The sequence below is a fragment of the Hypomesus nipponensis genome, chromosome 21, assembly GCF_054491055.1.
Source record: "Hypomesus nipponensis isolate SF chromosome 21, ASM5449105v1, whole genome shotgun sequence".
NCBI classification, from domain to species: domain Eukaryota; kingdom Metazoa; phylum Chordata; class Actinopteri; order Osmeriformes; family Osmeridae; genus Hypomesus; species Hypomesus nipponensis.
Genome location: NC_140381.1, coordinates 2,877,881 through 2,896,212, shown reverse-complemented (window position 1 = coordinate 2,896,212; position 18,332 = coordinate 2,877,881). Strand labels below are relative to the sequence as shown.

The 18,332-nt window shown below is 50.3% G+C and overlaps 2 protein-coding genes across 7 annotated transcripts; one reads left to right on the top strand and one right to left on the bottom strand.

Moving 5' to 3' along the window:
• Window positions 1–173: 173 nt before the first annotated feature.
• LOC146237446 (ectonucleoside triphosphate diphosphohydrolase 7-like) lies at window positions 174–8,482 on the bottom strand. Of its 6 annotated transcripts, none has more exons than XR_014740592.1 (15): window positions 7,266–7,646; window positions 6,804–6,891; window positions 6,444–6,623; window positions 6,004–6,209; window positions 5,129–5,279; window positions 4,893–4,996; window positions 4,719–4,778; window positions 4,430–4,581; window positions 3,578–3,744; window positions 3,255–3,456; window positions 2,816–2,935; window positions 2,488–2,573; window positions 2,193–2,354; window positions 1,027–1,866; window positions 174–910 (listed from the first exon to the last, which is right to left on the bottom strand). XR_014740592.1 is itself a non-coding variant. In XM_084685507.1 (15 exons), exons 3-15 carry the CDS (start codon window positions 6,809–6,811, stop codon window positions 1,650–1,652), a joined length of 1,815 nt encoding a protein of 604 aa, XP_084541633.1. In that variant the 5' UTR covers window positions 6,812–6,891; window positions 7,071–7,156; window positions 7,266–7,646; the 3' UTR covers window positions 174–1,649. The 6 variants fall into 6 exon arrangements, 5 of the variants coding, with proteins under 5 accessions (XP_084541633.1, XP_084541635.1, XP_084541632.1 ...); XM_084685507.1 differs by adding an exon at window positions 7,071–7,156 and having other exon boundaries at window positions 174–1,866; XM_084685509.1 differs by lacking the exon at window positions 7,266–7,646 and adding an exon at window positions 8,396–8,482 and having other exon boundaries at window positions 174–1,866.
• Window positions 8,427–15,725, top strand: LOC146237445 (mitoferrin-2-like). Its single transcript, XM_084685577.1, has 4 exons — window positions 8,427–8,934; window positions 12,570–12,798; window positions 13,146–13,202; window positions 13,592–15,725. Exons 1-4 carry the CDS (start codon window positions 8,587–8,589, stop codon window positions 14,176–14,178), a joined length of 1,221 nt encoding a protein of 406 aa, XP_084541703.1. The 5' UTR covers window positions 8,427–8,586; the 3' UTR covers window positions 14,179–15,725.
• Window positions 15,726–18,332: the final 2,607 nt, after the last annotated feature.

Genomic DNA, 18,332 nt, shown 5'->3' with positions numbered 1-18,332 from the left:
TGTTCACAAAGACAGCTTCAGAAAATCTGCTTATTCTAGGGACGGGTGTCAACTAAAACCCAGTTCATGTTTGAGTGTGCGCACACACACACATGTGTATCTTCTTGCACTTGTGAAGCATGTTAATGCATAAATGATCTAATGTACAATTAACATATCACACACACACCAGATCTTTTTATATGTATTTTTATTAAAACCATTTAAGAATTTTTTTCAAACCAGATTTGTAATTTTCACTTCCTTGTTGAATTTTCATTAAATGTATTGTTACAGTAACAAAAATGGTTGCTTTCTGCCCCACACAGGTGAAACCTAGCACATGCATACAACTATTCATACTTTAACATAATTATTCAAAACAACAAAATTAAAATGGTTAGCAGTTCAGTGGAATTAAATGCAATAGGAATTGCAATTTTGGTTTTGGAAGATACATTTTATTTTAATTTTAGCTTTCATTGTAAAACATTGCACAATGCCCAGCTCTGGAGGGAAAAATGATGATTGGTCCCTTGTTAAACGAGCACCACCAAAGTCTAACCTGATTGGTCCCTTGTTAAACGAGCACCATAAGGTCGCACCTCATTGGTCCCTTGTTAGAAGTGGTCACATGTTAAAAATGGAACAGCAAACAGTTAGGCTGTCCTCACAGAAATAAACAACCAAGTGACAAAAAATCGGACTAGAAAAGCCTATAAAATACATGGTCTGGATCCACAAACAACCACTCAAGAACACAATTCTCGGAGGTGTAGAAACAAGGAAAAAACTGTCAACAAGGCAGCATCATAACTGTCATTCTAATCAATGAGGGAGGGAGATCGATTGATCTCCACAACACATTGATTTCAATTCACTTTTCCACTGTGAACTACGAACACGTTTTCTGACTGGCTGGAGTTCAAACCTGCCAAAATCGAAGTATACAGATATTACAAAAGAGTAGAACAGTGGAGATGAATCTACTGACCGTCGCCATACGCTTATTATTTTATTTATTTTGTCGTCTGTAAAGCTGTTTACCTCATCGTCCCACTGCAAGAAATTCCTGATGAATCTCTCGCTTTCAAGTTTCACAGGAAATGCCGTCCTGGTCAGAAGCGCAGGCGGCGTCGTCATGGTTCCAGTACTGTCCAAACAGACTCGTCGTGAAGACAAGACAAAACGTCCGACACGGTGGCACCGTTTTGAAACCGCAGAACGACACAAAAACAGGAAGAAATGAAAAGTTTTGAGAAACCCCGCGGATCTCCGTTTGTTTAGTTTGCTCCGTTTTAAATGTTTTAATTTCCTGGAACCTCGATCCTCCTCTCCCTTCCCAGGGTCTGAGCATGCTCAGTCCCTCCATCCTGCCTCAGGGGTCAGAGGTCAGCTCGGCTCCAGGTCACCAGAATCCTCTAGTCTGGGTCAGCAGCAGCAGCCACTAGGATGGGTCTGAGGTCGAGCGGTCGAGGGTTCAGGGTCAGGAGAGGTCAGGATACAGCCCTCGGGGTGGAAGTCTTCCCATCTCCACAGAGCGGATCCAGGGGTCAAGGGTCAGGGCAGCAGGACCTCCCCCTCCTCCACCCAGAGCAGGTCCAGGGGTCAAGGGTCAGGGCAGCAGGGCCTCCCCCTCCTCCACCCAGAGCAGGTCCAGGGGTCAAGGGTCAGGGCAGCAGGGCCTCCCCCTCCTCCACCCAGAGCAGGTCCAGGGCCTCGGCCTGCCTCAGCTCCCTCTGGTGGATCCTGCGAAGCCGCAGCAGGTACAGGAGGATGGCCAGCAGCACCACCAGGATGCACAGGGAGAACAGGTGGTGGTGATACATGAAGGAGGAGCGCAGCCAGCCAGGGTGGGCCTGGCGGAACACCTCCTGCTGCAGGTCCCTGGAGGGGGGGGGGGGAAGGAGAGAGAGAGAGAGAGAGAGAGAGAGAGAGAGAGGGGGGGGAGGGAGAAGAGAGAGAGGGGGGGGGGGGGAGAGAGAGAGGGGGGAGGGAGAAGAGAGAGGGGGGGGGGAGAGAGAGAGGGGGGAGGGAGAAGAGAGAGAGGGGGAGGGAGAAGAGAGAGAGAGAGGGGGGGGGGAAGAGCGAGAGAGAGCGAGAGAGAGATATTTGAATACAGTTTTTCACCTACACTCACTTGAAAATGGGAGATGTGTGTGTGTGTGCGGCGGGGGACGGGACGGACAGACAGACAGACAGACAGTGACTACCTGAGAGGCAGGAAGCGGGTCTTGAAGAGGATGGCTCCCAGGGTCCACTGCACCTCCTTGTCGTAGACTCGCTGGGCCGTCTTCAGGCTGGCATAGTCTCCTGGGAAACGGAACCCGGAGTGGAGGACCTCGTACATCCAGGCAGACTTGAAACACTGGTACCTGCAGAGGGGAGGGGGCGCACGCACGTAGCACACGCACGCAGCACACGCACAGAGAATGAGGGCCAGACTTTGAGGTGTAGATCCACCAGTGAGATATTATTACTGTTGTTGTTGTTGTTGTGTGCTGTTACTTGAGTCTGGAGACGTCTGCCTGCTGGGAGAACAGCTTACTCTCCAGCCGTTGTTTCAGAGTCGACCACTTGGTGGCGCAGTACTCCTGCACGACAGACCACAACATGCTCACAACTCCTCAGAAACACTCCAGTTTGAATCATGCTAATAGGAGCACACCTCCTAATAGAAGGTATTTCATTTAACTTTTGGGGGGGGGGGGGGGGGTCAATGTATCTATCTGTCTGGTTTGAGAAACACAATACTGCATTTTCCTGCTTCTGGAATGATCAGAGTTCTCCTTTAATTCTCTTAAGCTCTCTTTAAGAATGTTCTAATGCTAGTTACCGTGGCAGCGCGTGAGTACTTGTGGCTGTCGTACTGGCCTCCCATGCGGAGGACGTCCTCGGTACAGTAGTAGAACTCAGAGAACCCGTAGAACTCGCTGTTCTTGAAGTCAATGGGAGCCTGGAACCACAGAACACTTGCTATGGTTAACCGGGATGCTGCATTCTCAGATCTGTCACATGTTACCTTCTTTACCCCCTCTGCTCTCCTGTCTCCATCCACTATCCTCCCTCCATCACCTCCCTCCAACCCATCCTGTCTCCATCCACTATCCTCCCTCCATCACCTCCCTCCATCCAGCCCATCCTGTCTCCATCCTTTTTCCATCCCATATCCTCCCTTCATACCCTCTCCTCTCTCCATGCCTGCTAGCCTCCATCCCCTCCACCCACACCCCATTCTCTCTCAACCCCCCCTATCCTCCCAGCGTCCTCCATACCTGGTAGACCCCGTAGGGGGACATGGTCCCGTTGTGCAGGCCCAGGAAGGGCCTCACGGCCCCCTGGCAGCGGCCCCAGTCCCCCTGGCCCCGCAGGTGCAGCCTGGTGCCCTCCCTCTCCACCACGTCCGTCAGCCCCGTGGGCAGACACGGGTCTGGGAGGGCGGAGGACTCCGACAGGCCCCTCTGCTCACCAGACAGCCTGGACCAGCCAGGACGCAACAGGGAGCGAGACGGTGACTTGACCATTCAAAGGACATTGTGTGTGTGTGTGAGACTGTGTGTGTGTCTGTGTGACAGTGTGTGTGTCTGTGAACACACACCTGTTCCTGGCGAGTGTGTTGTTGACCAGCTGGTCGTCGTAGCGCTGCCGGGCCATGTTCCCTCCAAAGCCCAGGAAGGTGGTGACGTAGACACGGTACACGTGGTCGGTGTGCTCCACGTCACAGCCCAGGTTAAACTCTGCCAGCAGAGTCTTACCTGCCTCCTCCTGCAGGGCCGGGCCGGAAGACAAAACAAGTGCACCTAAACTATCTAGCACTGATAAGACAGTTATCAGGAATGCTTTTAATAGAAAACCAGTTCTGTCCAGGGCTTACGACTAACTTTTTTCCCCCTCGAAGTGCAAAATTAACCGTCCCAAACTGAACTTGACCTGTCCCACAAATTTAATTTCTTGTGTTTTAGATTTTTACGTTCTGACACAATTCTTGTAGCCTGACGTTGTCATACTCATAATTCTAGTCAGAATATGAGTCTGAGAACTCTCCGTTGGGCTTTGACTACGGGGCATGTTTCAAACGAGCCTGGAAAACAAATGCCTCTTCGCTCAATTGGATAGACCTACAACCAATCAGAGCAACGTAACATGTTGTTTGTTCAAAACAAATTCAACTTAAGCGCTCTTTTGTGACGTGGGTGATTACATTACTGTTGATCATCTGTCCATCATCGTATAAAGCCCGCCCTGGCAATTTCATTGGTACGCCCAGATTCTGGTTTTCTGTAGTTGTTCCCCAATACGAGACCCTCCAGACCCAACTTCCCGACCAAATTTTTTTGTGGGCGGGGAGAAGTTGGGCTGGCAGCCAGGCTACAATTCTTGGTGTGGCTTTAGTAAAAAAGAAAATATTTTCAACAAAATGTCCCTGCTGTGTTTCTGATTGGTTGCCTACCTGCTCCGGTGAGCTGAAGGTGACGGCTGAAGGCACCTCATAGGCTATCTGCAGCGAGGCCCCGCCCATGTCCATGATGCCCACGGTGCGCCTTCGGCTAATTGGCTGGTGGGCCTGTGACCCCGTGGTGACCTCCACCATTGCATCATCTTCTGAAGAGAACAGAGTGGAATCAGTGGTTGCCGGGTTATGAGACGATAGACAACTCCCTTATTCCCTGTTTCTACCTTTATTTCTATTTCAGACCGACAGAACACAACCTTAAGAGTTTTATTTCAACATCACTCACCATCATCTGCATGGTCAAAGCGTCCGAGAACAAAGTTAATGCCAATCCATGCATACACACCTGAGGACAGGTACAGGGTTAGCATCACAGCTAATCCAACAACACAGTTAGCCTCTGGAACAGCTGGACCGGTAAAGAGTCAACAACCGCTGTCCCAGAATGCTCTGCTCTCACCTTCCTGTTTCCCAGAGATCACCTCTGCGTGGGAGCGGGAGAAAAGGAAGTCAAACTCCTTAGGGACGTCTGACACCAGGTCCTCCAGGATGGCAGACTGCTGACTGGAGAGAGAGATAATGAGAGAGAGATAATGAGAGAGAGAGAGATAATATGAGAGAGAGAGAGAGGTTCTGGACTGTCAGCTGACCCCTGCCCCCTCCAGGGGTCACGGGGGCTCACGGCAGGGGGCCTACCCATCAGAAAGCAGCCTCATGCCGGCCGTGCACAGGATGTAGAGGGGGGTCTCCTTGTGCTTGGCCCGAGGGACGTGGGCGGCAGCGAAACTGAGGAGAGGCTGGAGGTAGTCACTGGCCCGGTCTGGAGTCTCAGCCAGGGTGGAGATACCTGAGGGAGGGAGGGAGGAAGGGAGGGTTACTGTACATGTGTTACTGAAGCAGGTCACAGAGCACACTCACAGCTACCAGGTAGCCAGTGCAAAGTGCCACTTCACACTGGGAACATTCTGCTCTCCTGCTCGTATCTAATCTGCCCTGGGGAGGGGTGAGGGAGGGGGGACCTTGGACGGGAGAGGGCGGGGGCAGATAGGCAGAGCAGAGAGTACTGGACATGTGTCTGAATGTGTTCAACCAATCATTGACCAGCACAGGGGAGCTGATGCAGCAGAAGGGACTGAGAGGGCGTCCAGCATAGTCACTGACAAGACAACTAGGCTCAACTGGACCTTTAACACACAGTACTACTGTACAGACACCCAAATACTTATTATAGATACCCCCTAATAAATAAAGTCGTCTTCAATTTAGTCTGCACCCACCACAACCTCCTCGTCTCCACCATATCTCCTGCACCCACCCACCCCGAATCTAACACTGGTTGTAGGAGTGATCATTAAAAACAGGATAGGAGTGATGACCACCATCACCACCACCAACAACAACAGCAGCAGCAGCAGCAACAACAGCAACTACAGCAGCAGCAACAGCAGCAACAGCAACAACAGCAGCAGCAACAACGTCAATAACAACAACAGCAACGTCAATAACAACAGCAGCAATAACAGCAGCAGCAAGTCCACTCGCTAACCCCTAACCCCAGAGTGGCTCCTCACCTGGCTTGATCTTCTTGACCACGGGGGTGCGGTCTCTGTCCCTCATCTGGCGGATGTCCAGCAGGGTGTGGGGGTTCCCGTTGTGGGGGGGCCAGTAGTACACAAACACCCTGGATCCACTGCTGCCACAGTCCACCACTATCCCATAGTTCAGCGCTGCGTTGTTGACGTCTGTGGCCTCCATGGTCTCCACGATGGAGAGGTACCTGGGGAGGGAGGGGGGCGGGAGTGGGAGGGGTTGGAGGGAGTGGTGGAGGGGGGACAGGGGGAGGAGATGCAGGCAGGCATGCAGGGGGAGGGGAGCAGGGCATTATCCAACTTTGTTTCTAAGTAGAATTTTCAAAACACGTATCGCAAAACAATCCGTTTCAAGCAAACGTCAGTGACGGTGGAGGGGGGGGGGGGGGGGGGGCAACCAGGCAGGGAGGCCCATCGCTCACTTGTTGATGCGGCCGCCGCGGTGCTGAGCACCCCAGGGCTGAGCCTGGTAGAGACCCAGCAGCACCAGGCAGGAGCAGACCAGCAAGCCCAGGAACAGCAGCCTCTGCCTGGGCAGGCAGCCCAGCGACAGCAGGGACACGCTGCAGTACCAGGAGGCCGGCAGGCAGGAGAAACTGATCCTGAGGGGAGAGGAACACACACACACGGGAGGGCACGCACGCCGGCAGGCAACAACAAATATTATACACAATCTCGTAAAACAAACAAATATTAACGATACGCAGTAACAGTGCTCCTCCTTTTGTAAAATGTCACATTTGAAAAGCTGTGGGGCACCTCGGTTATTTCAGTGTGATTACCTTGCCATATGTCCGCGGAAGATCGTCAAATCACTGTCACCTCCTCATGGCGATCTTCTACGTGGAACACAGGTGCTCCTTTCCCGTGCTGAGAGAGAAAATAAAGAGAGGGAGGGCGGAAACGAGAAAGGGGGAGGTTGGGAGAGAGAATGTAGGGGGGGGGGGGGGGATGGGTTAAGTTGACTCGTTTCAGCTCTGTCTGAATTATGGTTAAACAATTCATTTGCCATAAAGTAACACTAAAATGTACAGTAGGTCTATACCCACTTCAAATCTGGGTGATCTGAAATGTTATGTAAACTCTTGGCTCGTCAGTGTAGCTGGTCGCAATTGGGTTGTCTTGACTACGATCCCTTTCAACAGAAAAATAAAACTATCCATGCATAGTATAGAATATATCGACATTGATAAAATAATCACGCACTGATAACCGGTTTCCGGTGAATGGTAAAATTCCCTTACCAGGTGCCTGCCAATATATCCATATGTGACTGCTTTAACGCAAATTCTTTCCCTTTAAAACGTTAACCCTGCTTGTCATTCCACCGCTACACCACGTTCAGTGGAGAACTTGTAGATAGTCCTACACTTAATTAACAAAATCATTTGAAAGTCCATTTACAGTGATGGATCATACAGGGGAAGGATAAAGGCAGAGCACTTCTTATCTGCGAATGCTAGGGTGACGTATATCCGGTGAAAGGGCCACGTCACGGAACCAAAACGCTGTCCAGGTTCTGAACGACGCCATCTTGTGGTACAAAGAAGAACGTTTGCAAATATTTTTGTAAACATCTGTGCACCGCTGCAAGAAGAATGTGCACAATAACTCATTTTATTAAGTAACACACGTTCATGCACAGTCTTTGACTCGCAGCTGTGAAAGTATTGTCACAATATTAAAGTTAAATGTACTGGGCCTAGTATTAAACTACTACATTTTACAGTGCTCATAAGCATAATACTGGGTGTAAACCGCACGTCCTTCCTTCCTGATGCTGTGAGACTATACAACCAGCACTGCTCTGCACACACAGGACTCATGGACCACAATAACTTATGGACACACTTAAAGTGCAATAACTACTGTACAATATTTATATTTGTTTATTTATATTTGGTCTCCATATGCAACAGGTGTTATCTTTTTTATAATATCTTATATTTACTTTGTAAATTGTATGTATACTTCTGTCCACTTTGCTGCTGCAATGCCCGAATTTCCCCATTGTGGAACGAATAAAAGCATGTCTTATCTTATCCCTTTACTTTTGAGTGTCTGCCAGGTATGCAAGAAAGTTGGCCTGACGAATTCAGTTTCGTTTCAACAACAACCGAGTAATTCCTATGTTGGTCACTTGGCCACGGTCTCATAACCAGTTACGGTAATACACGTGACTTTCGTGGTTACGAAAAAGGGACATTACAAATCTGTCACTGCCCTTCCGTTGCTTGCTTGTTTCGACTGCCCGCCTCATCCTGTGAACAACAACGTAAAACCAACCAATCGTGTGGATCCAATGAATGACTGGCTGGATATTTGACCAATTAAGAGACAGTTTCAAACACGAGTCACAGACAAGCCCCCTTACCATCATCCTCCGCACTCAGCGAAGATTAGCTTGCCTTGACTCCCTCCCCTTGCCCCTGCTGTTACGCACTGGGGAGTCCGCTGTCGGCTGGTACCAGACGCCCTCGAATTTCCAAACATCGGGCGGTTGACTTCCAGGGAGATATTTCGAGGACCAGCCGCCTGTAACTGACTGGACAGCCGAGCCTTCGAATGGAAGCGGATGGTTTCGTGTCCAGGCGGCGAATGTCCGTGGACACGACGGGCGCTGACGGCGGGGTCACAGGCACTGCAGCTGGGGCGGACATCCGATGGCTGGGCGGCAGGATTTTGAACGCTACGGGGGGAATCGTTGGAGGGCTCACGCCGCCCAGGATAACGGGGGAAAAAGACTTTGCTGTGGCAATGCATCGCGCAGCTCCCGAACCCACCACGGCTACCGAGCCTGAAATTGACTATGAGGGTTTACCTCAAGGTGTAGCTACCAGCACACACATGTTGGCGGGTGCCGTGGCTGGAATCATGGAGCACTGCCTCATGTACCCCATCGATTGTGTCAAGGTAAAACGGAAGACGATTTGGCACCCGTGACCGCGAACAGTTGGTGGTGATTAATTATACTGATAACTTGTAACGTGGATATTCTGTGTGCTATCAGTTAGTTTTGACTAGTAGCTAACTTTAGCTAGCATCAGACCAGGAAAGGACACTTACTGGATATGTCGCTCCACAATTGACTAGCCATTCACCTTCACCGCGTTGTGGAAGTTAAAACTTATGTTTACTGGTAGCCTAGTGTTAACCGGCTATCTTAACATTACTCAACGGTATCACTGGGACTGCACACAGTGTTGTTAGAGGTGATCACGTTATTCAATACTGCAGCTGGTGAATAGTTACATAAACCGTGGATAGCCAAGTAGCAATCTACTAGGCCCGTTAAGCAGCCCGATTCGAGTCGCTAACTAGCTAGCTGCTACCGAGGTCAGAGATGTCACATTTGGAGGATTAAGAATGTATGGTTTGAACCTATCGCTGGCATTGTTGGTGATACTGTTATAGAAAGCTATCGGGGTTTGTCAGACTGTTAGGCGACAAGTCACTGCTCGAAACCAAAACTGTCCACAAGAGCAAGTTAGCTTGTCAGGGAGGTTGCTAGCCTCCGGTCTGCCGGTTGCGCGCCAGCAGCACATGCTATGACGGTGAAGGAAAAGGCGGTTCAGGTTACGACACTTAGTTTTAGGAATGGAGAAGCGGGGGGCAGCCAGCTGCACTGTGTGACCAACTGTAACTGTATACATGGTTGTTTTGATGCTTTACCGTAGTGACTCCTACGCTTAACAAACGCAATAATGTTATCTCACCGTCTCAATTGACAAATGGTGGCTGTAGGGACCTTGCAATTACTGGAACGGTCTGTCACAATTTCCCCGGGAAGATACCGTAATACCAGCATCGTCATAACTGGACACTTGTCTTGTGCAGTAGCCTTCCTTACTCGCTGTTATGACAGGTATACTAGCTAACCTGCTATGTATAGCTAGTTAGCCAGGATTGAACTAAGAAGGAGATTCTACGTTGCAGCCACCAAACTTGTTTTCAGGAACGCTGGCTGTCTGGCCCAAAGAAAGGAACTATTGTTTTATCCAAGCCAGACGTAATCTGTGCTTGGAAAACTTCATACAAAACACAGCGACTTGTCCTGGAAGCTGGCTTCGCTTTCGTTGACTGGGATCCAGGCCGTCATGGGGTGTTGCACAGGCCTCTCAGCCCACGCTGGGCCTCTTGTGTCTGGGGAAGAGCCTGGCTCACTCAGCCTACATCAGGGCTTGAGGACATGTCGCTGCCCTGGCCTTGGAGTCACATGACCCGGGTTGGAATGCCCCCCTCCTCTCCACACCTCTCTCCCTGTGGCATCTCTCTCTGTCTCTCTCTCTTTCTAACTCTTTCTCTCAATCTATCTGTCTCTGTCTTTCTTTCTCTCACTCAATCTCTCTCTGTTTCTTTCTCTCTGTCACTTTCTTTGATTCTCTCTCTCTTACACACACTGTCTCTTTCTAACTATCTCTCACTCCCTCTCTTCCAACCTACCTCCCTCTCTCTTAACACTCACTTTCTAACTCTTTTTCACACACTCCCTCTCTCTCTTCCTAACTCACTCTCTCTATTTCACTCTCTCATGCATAGTTCCAAGCTGCACCATAAAGGCTTGTTGTGCTGTTGCAGTAAGTTTGTACGTACATTTGTACTTTGTTGGCTGTTGTCGTGCGTTGTACTTTCTACAGAATACAACTGTGGATGAGAAGCCCTTACAGATCTGGTTTTGATAGCCTTTCCCTGTAGTAAGTCACAGGGCTCTTAGTTACCAAACAACTTCTTCATTGTCTTCAAGAACCGCATCGCTTCCTTGTGTGTGTCAACCGTTTCCTTATTGGTTCTCGACGGGCCCCTTTCATCTTGGAAATCCCAGTCTATCGTCTCCCACAGTGCTGCTGTAGGGTACGTGTGGCGTAATGGGCTCGGCCGTGTCCTGTTCAGCGTTTTACGCAAACCTCCGCCCTTCACATCCTAAGGCGGCCCTGCTGCCCTCGCTAGCTGGACCGCAGGCAGAAGTGTGGGCAACTTGAGGTTAATGCTGAGAGGGTTTACCCTCTCCTGACCTGGCAGAGCTGGGCTCTCATCCACTCTTCTCCCAGGGCTGTCCTGGCAGCCGGCTCAGAGAAGCCAGCCAGCCCTGGGTAGCCATCTCCAGGTCACTAACTAAGCTAGTCTTCTCTCCAGATAAGGATCGGCGGAGCGTATCCGTGTATAGTTTTTTTTTAAACTTCTTGTTCTTCCTCCCTCGTCAGATGACCCCGGGGTCAGAGGTTCCAGAATGTTGAAACCTTCTAGAAGCGGAGGCTAGGATCTCTCTCTGTCACCAGTTTAATGAGATTCAAAACCTGTGTTTGCTTCAGCTCACTGAGTGGAACAGCTGATGTTTTCCTGTTTGCATGTACATCATAACAAGATGCTTTTATCCAAAGCAGTGTACAGATGCATGTTGTACAGCAAATCATCCAGGGTCAGAAGTGTGTAGTTCTGACGGGCTGTAGCTCTGACGGGCTGTAGCTCTGACGGGGTGTAGCTCTGACGGGGTGTAGCTCTGACGGGGTGTAGCTCTGACGGGGTGTAGCTCTGACGGGCTGTAGCTCTGACCGGCTGTAGCTCTGACCGGCTGTAGCTCTGACCCGCTGTAGCTCTGACCCGCTGTAGCTCTGACCCGCTGTAGCTCGGTCGTCAAGGAATACTCTGAGTGATTGCTCCAGCCTTAACAGCAGACTGATGAGGCGGGGGGGGGAGTTAGCATGACACAGCCTCTGTGTCTCTGTTGTCTTGAATGGGTGAGAGCAGAGGGTGGGGCTGGACCATGGTGGGGACCTTGAGACCTGTATCACTGTCACACACACACACACACACACACACACACACACACTGGGTCTCATAACTAAACCACGAGACCCTACTGGGACACGTGTGTGTGTGTGTGTGTGTGTGTGTCATGTCAGCATGGTGACATGGTGTAAGGGGCTCTGAGTGTGAGGAAGGTGCTGGATGTCTCTGTGGACAGACAGGGGGGCTGTGCAGCGCTGGCAACACTTCCCGGGTTAGAGTGTGCCTTGTTGTGTTTGGTGTGTGAGACACATTCTCCCTCCCTTTCAATCCTCATTTACCAGAAGTGACTGTTTGGAATTTCCCTCAGGGGTGGGGTTTTCTTCCTGTCACATGACTCACTGTCTGGGAAATGTGGGAATTGCACCATCCACACCACGTGTTTCGGTTTACATTTGTATTCATTAGCCGACGGGTCCTCTCGTATCAGTCGCTGCATGAGGACTTCTCCTCGGGGAGTTTGACTGAATGTGGAAGTGAGCCAGGTTGTTGTGACGGGGTTTGGTGTTCATTGAGTTCCCTGGTGGGGGCTGTTCTTAGGAGCCCCTCCCTGCCTCGCCCTCTTGTCATTAGCTGTCACACACACACACCTGTCTGGACTGAGAGATGACTGTTCTCCCCTCCCTGTCTCCTCCTCACCCCTCTCCCTCCTCCTCACCCCTCTCCCTCCTCCTCACCCCTCCTCCTCCTCCTCCTCACCCCTCTCCCTCCTCCTCACCCCTCCTCCTCCTCCTCCTCACCCCCCCCCCCCCCCCGCCCTCCAGACCAGGATGCAGAGCCTGCAACCCCAGCCCGGAGCGCGGTACAGGAACGTGATGGACGCCCTGCGGCAGATCGTGCGTACGGAGGGGGTGTGGCGGCCAGTGAGAGGCGTGAACGTCATGGCGGTGGGGGCGGGGCCAGCGCACGCGCTCTACTTCGCCTGCTACGAGAAGATCAAGTTCTCCCTCAGTGACGCCGTGCACCCCGGGGCCAACAGCCACTTTGCCAACGGTGCGACACACACACACAGATGTACACACTCGTAGACTGGCATATTCCTGAGGTTTGTGATTCATGAGAATGTTATCTGCCAGAAGTTACCTAATCCACCCTCTTCCTCTCCTTCCCTCCCTCCTCTTCCTCGTCTCTCTTTCCCCCACACTCCCCATATTGGTCTCTCCCTCCCTGTATCTCCGCCTCCCCCCCGTCTTTGCCTCATTCCCTCCATCTCTCTCTCTCTCTCTCCCTCCAACCCTCCCTCCATCTCTCTCTCTCTCTCTCCCTCCAACCCTCCCTCCCTCCAACTCTCTCTCTCTCTCTCTCTCTCTCTCTTCCCCCCCCCTCCCTCCCTCCAACAGGAATGGCAGGTTGCATGGCCACGGTGCTCCATGATGCAGTCATGAACCCAGCTGAAGGTAAACCTTGTTACACACACACACACAGCTCCTCTCATTCCAACACAACATATTTAATCCCAGTGATGCTGCACTTGCCTAACCCCATCACTAGAGGGAGCTCTGAGACCGGTCTGTCACACCACCTGTTGATCAAGTCATTTACACTCCTACGTTCTAACCCTCCTTCCTCTCCCACCACCTCCCTCTCTCTCACCTCTTCTCCTCCCCCCTCTCGCTCCCCTGCTCCCCCCATCCTCCCTCTCTCCTTCCCCCTCTCCCTCCCTCTATCCTCCCCCCTCTCCCTCCCCTGCCCCCCCATCCTCCCTCTCTTCAACTCTCTCCCTCCCCTGCTCCTCCCCCCTCTCCCTCCCCTGCCCCCCCATCCTCCCTCTCTCCTCCCCCCTCAGTGGTGAAGCAGCGCATGCAGATGTACAACTCCCCGTACCGCGGCGTGCTGGACTGCATCGGCGCGGCGTGGCGCGGTGAGGGCCCGGCGGCGTTCTACCGCAGCTACACCACGCAGCTGACCATGAACGTGCCCTTCCAGGCGCTCCACTTCATCACCTACGAGTACCTGCAGGAGCTGCTCAACCCGCTGCGCCACTACAACCCCTCCTCGCACGTGGTGTCCGGGGCGCTGGCCGGCGCAATCGCCGCCGCCGCCACCACGCCGTTGGACGTGTGCAAGACGCTCCTCAACACGCAGGAGGCGCTGGCGCTCACGGCCGAGGGCGCCGCCGCCGCCGGGGGGGAAGGGGTTGCCGCGGCGACGGGCGGAGGGGGAGGGGGGCGCCATATCTCGGGGCTGGGGGAGGCGTTCAGGACTGTGTACAGGATGGGCGGGGCGCAGGCCTTCTTCAAGGGCGTCCAGGCCAGGGTGATTTACCAGATGCCCTCCACCGCCATCAGCTGGTCGGTGTACGAGTTCTTCAAGTACCTCATCACCAAGCGTCACTACGAGAGGCGGCTCAGAGACCGCGACTCGGAGAAGTAGAGGAGGAGGAGGAAGAAGAAGACGGGCTTCAATCAAAATGGCCGACTGAAGAGTTTCTCTTCTTGGAGATGTGTGAATGCTAACCGAAAGTTGCCACACCTCCCCTCTCTCTTACTCACACACACACTCACTCACTCACTCTCTCACTCTCTCTCTCTCTCTCTCACTGCATTCTCTCACTGTAGTGAACAACCCCTCCTTCCCCAAACCAATAGGATGTAGACATACATTGAGAAACTCGCACTTTAATTTGGGAACGTATGAATTTTCTTAAGCGGCCACCAGGGGGGGCTGGTGGGCAGGGGCTCCGCTTCGAAGCAGACATGTTGGAACAGAAACTGCAAGTGTGTACATTTGTATTGGAGGATTTGAGGTTTCCAAAAGATTGAGAACGTATGTTATCACTGTTTGAGCATGCGTTCATAAAACGAAACACATTTTTATTCGGAGGATGACATTTGTGTTTTAAGAACTTGTCCTCATGAAAGCGGAAAATAAATTGTTATATAAAAGTTAATATAAATTAACAGAACTTACCACATTCATCTCTGAAGACATCGACATGATTCGGAATAATATATTGCCGTGTTCGTGTATAAATCTGACTGGGGAGCCATTTTGATGTGAATTGCGCTCCTTCCTTGACCTGTGTGGCAGTGGTGTGTGTGTGTGATAGTATGCTTCATTAGGTGGGGCAGGAGATGAGCATATTTTCAGATCGATAAAGTAAAGGCGCTACACGAAATGCCTTACTAGGAGCATCATTTCTGGAAAGACGCACAGCTTTTTGGCTTTTCCGGGTAACGGCAGCAGAGTTAAGTAACCAAATTAATGTCTGGTAGCCAGTTACTTGTTGAGTAACTTGAGTAACGTTATTACTACTTCAACACTTGGCCTTGTTTGAAACAGCCGCCATGCAGCCAACGCACAATCATAACTCACGAGTTCTGTCATTTTCGAAGCCATATGACTAAGAATGGTAGCCTAATGTTGATTATAGAACACAAGCAAAAAAATCTTCGAAATTCTTTGTCTGCTCAGGTGTGCTTTGTCATGAAGTCAACCTGTATAGTCAATATGTAAACGAAGTTATTTTGGCATGACCCTTACTGTGGAATAACCTATGGGGTTTTACATTGAACCGCACATCTTGACACAGGACGCCACTCATTGGAAAGGAAGCATTTGGTAGAGAAATTATTTTACTTGGGTGTGAATGGATTGAATGGGGAAAGACTGTGTTTCAAACAACAATTGACTTCAAAAATATTTTTAGTTTTCTTGCCGAATGCCATGTTGACGGTTAGAAACCAAAGACTGAACAGGCTAGATGCAGAGCGAGTTAGATGTGGATGATAATGTGTGTGTGGAACGCAAACATACCGATGGAAAGAAAAATACAAAACTTTAAGCATAAATAGAAGCTACTTCCTGTATAGAGAAGACTTCCTGTATTATCTGTGAATTGTAAATAAAGTCGCAATGGCAGCTCCTCGCAGAAGCAGGGTCTTCTCTTGGTGCTGGCGATCCCGCTGAGAGAAACTAAACCACGACTGTACGTCTCTTTATTTTGATCCATATTTACACATCTATAAATGTTTTTTGTATTAATCAATTACGAAACGTACTTTTAAAATGTAATGTTTCAACAAGCCCATGTTTTACCCCCTTTTTCAGTGGTCATTAGATAACGGAGCCTTGAAGAAGCCGTTTGGTAGCCGTCAGTCAGGAGAGGCTACGATCCCTGTGTCGGGCCGTGTATAGACTATGAATCACGGCGACCCAGACGGTTGAAATCCGGACCGACACCGACACAGTAGGCAGGAAGTAGACCGTGACCGGCATTCCTCTTGCTGCTTCACTACGCCGGATCCAGTTTCACTTGAGGCCTCCTGTTTGTTGTCATTCCCCGGGGCCTACACACTGAGACCGCAGTCTTTCTACTCAGTTTACCCCTGCCGTTGTGTTTTCCTTTTAGCGAACGTTACACACCACGCGCTGTGTTGTAGAGCGGCGACCGGGGCATTTCTGTGACAGACGGGGGCCTGACCTCGTCTGCGAGGCGCGCGCTGAAAGCTTTGACAGCGGGTCGGTGGTCAGGCACTGGAGGCTGTGTGTGCGCGCGCGTGTGTGAGAGAGAGAGAGGTTGGGATGGACTCCTCGTGCAAGGCTTATAGGCTGGGCCTGAAAGCTGAACAAAGGGGTGTTTCAGTGATTTGATACATGGTGTTTACTGTGGTCTAAATGGCTTATACGTTGTCTATCTATGCCCCTACGTCTAGAACGTTCCAATTGAAGGTTAAACAAATACCGTAATTTGATATAGGATGTGGAAACACGTTTGTCATGATTGACCCTGGTGGTATGGCGCGTGTCAGGGGAATGTTAGCACTGGAACACCTAGACTGTTCCTTCGTGATGATGTATGTTCAACACGAGACATGTCTGAGATGATCGATGTCATCCTTTGGCACACCCTGGAACTTTGATGTTAGGAATCCGGACAAAAAGCTACACATCTCTAATGCACGTGCCAGCGTGCTGCCATTTGCCAAAACCAACTCACTGATTAACGGTCTGGTTTTAGGTTTACCCTGTTGTTAGGACTGGGTTTAGGCTTTAGACTTAGAGGATTACCGCAACCAGACAAACAGCTGCTTCTAACACAGATCTGTTAATGATAAGGCCTTTGCAATGTTCTGGAGACTCCGTGCCTATACTTAACGCACCGCTAGGTGGCGACAGTGGGTTGAGAGCGCACCAAGAGGCCACTATAAATCTACTGGATGGGCCATTGAGAGCACCGGGCCGTTTAGTTTATCAAGATATTTTGGTGGGTAAGCAGTGAGATGCATTGCTTCATGTTAGTTTTAGCTATGTAAACCGACGTTTTTGTGGGTCATCATTGAATAAATTGTTCCGAGAAGATTATTTCCCCAGAAACTCGTAATGTTTTGACCCAGAACATATGACTCGCAATCATGTGTATCAGAATAGATAAATATTTAGATGGTTGTGGCTGATGGACGATCTTAACTCTCTCTTTTGGGGGTCTTTGAGTCTGGGTTCTCTGGTTCGCAGTGCGAGACCACAGGAAAACTTGGATCACAGCCCTGGCACAGAAAAATCGTTAAAAAGACATTTCCCAATGTTGGACGAAAGTTTACTGAGCTCGTGGGCGCTTGTTGACAGCATGGGGCTAGATTTGAAATGCAACGACATCTCGACATCAACCTTGTTAACTATAGTCTACACAATCCGAAAGGCGCATTTAGGATTTCATTCAATTAATCCATTAATTTCTCTCTCTCTCTCTCTCTCTCTCTCTCTCTCTCTCTCTCTCTCTCTCTCTCTCTCTCTCTCTCTCTCTCTCTCTCTCTCTCTCTCTCTCTCTCTCTCTCTCTCTCTCTCTCTCTCTCTCTCTCTCTCTCTCTCTCTCTCTCTCTCTCTCTCTCTCTCTCTCTCTCTCTGTCTCTCTCACCCTCTCACCTTGAAACGTGATGACAGGGAAGTGATTTTCAAGCTCCTCCTTCCTTACCTCCCTTGAGGTGTTTTTTTGCCGCGCGTGTAGCCGAATAGCAGCGCGCACTGTTTGGACATGTCTTGTCAGGTGAAGCCTCTAGAAGATCCACCCGTTCTATATTCTATACTCAAAATGTTTCAAATATGTTCCAACTTTTTTCAAACCACAAGCCCCTCTCGTGGTAGGCCTATACAGATCATAGTTAACAGAGATAGTTGTCTTTTGTATAAACCGCTGCCAAACGTAAGAGTTCCACTCATGATATGGCCTATAGGAACTGCGCTCTTCCACATCCGGGGTTTTCTCTACAGGGGCTATAGGAGTTAAGGCTAAAACACACACGCACACGTATACCCCCACACACACATACAGCTGTGTCCATAGAAAGGGATGATTGATTTGTATTTTATAGTAAACCACACCGTATTGCGGTTGTGGCCACGAATGCAGTTTGCCTTAATGTGAAGAGAGGTGCGCGCGCGTGTGTGTGTGTGTGTGTGTGTGTGTAGGGAAAGTGAAAAAGAAAGGTCGGAAGCTGATTTCAGTGTTGTGGGAAGTTATGCAACTGAAATAAAATCTTACATTTGGACATTCTCAACGTCTAAAATATAGCCCAAATGTGAAATACGAA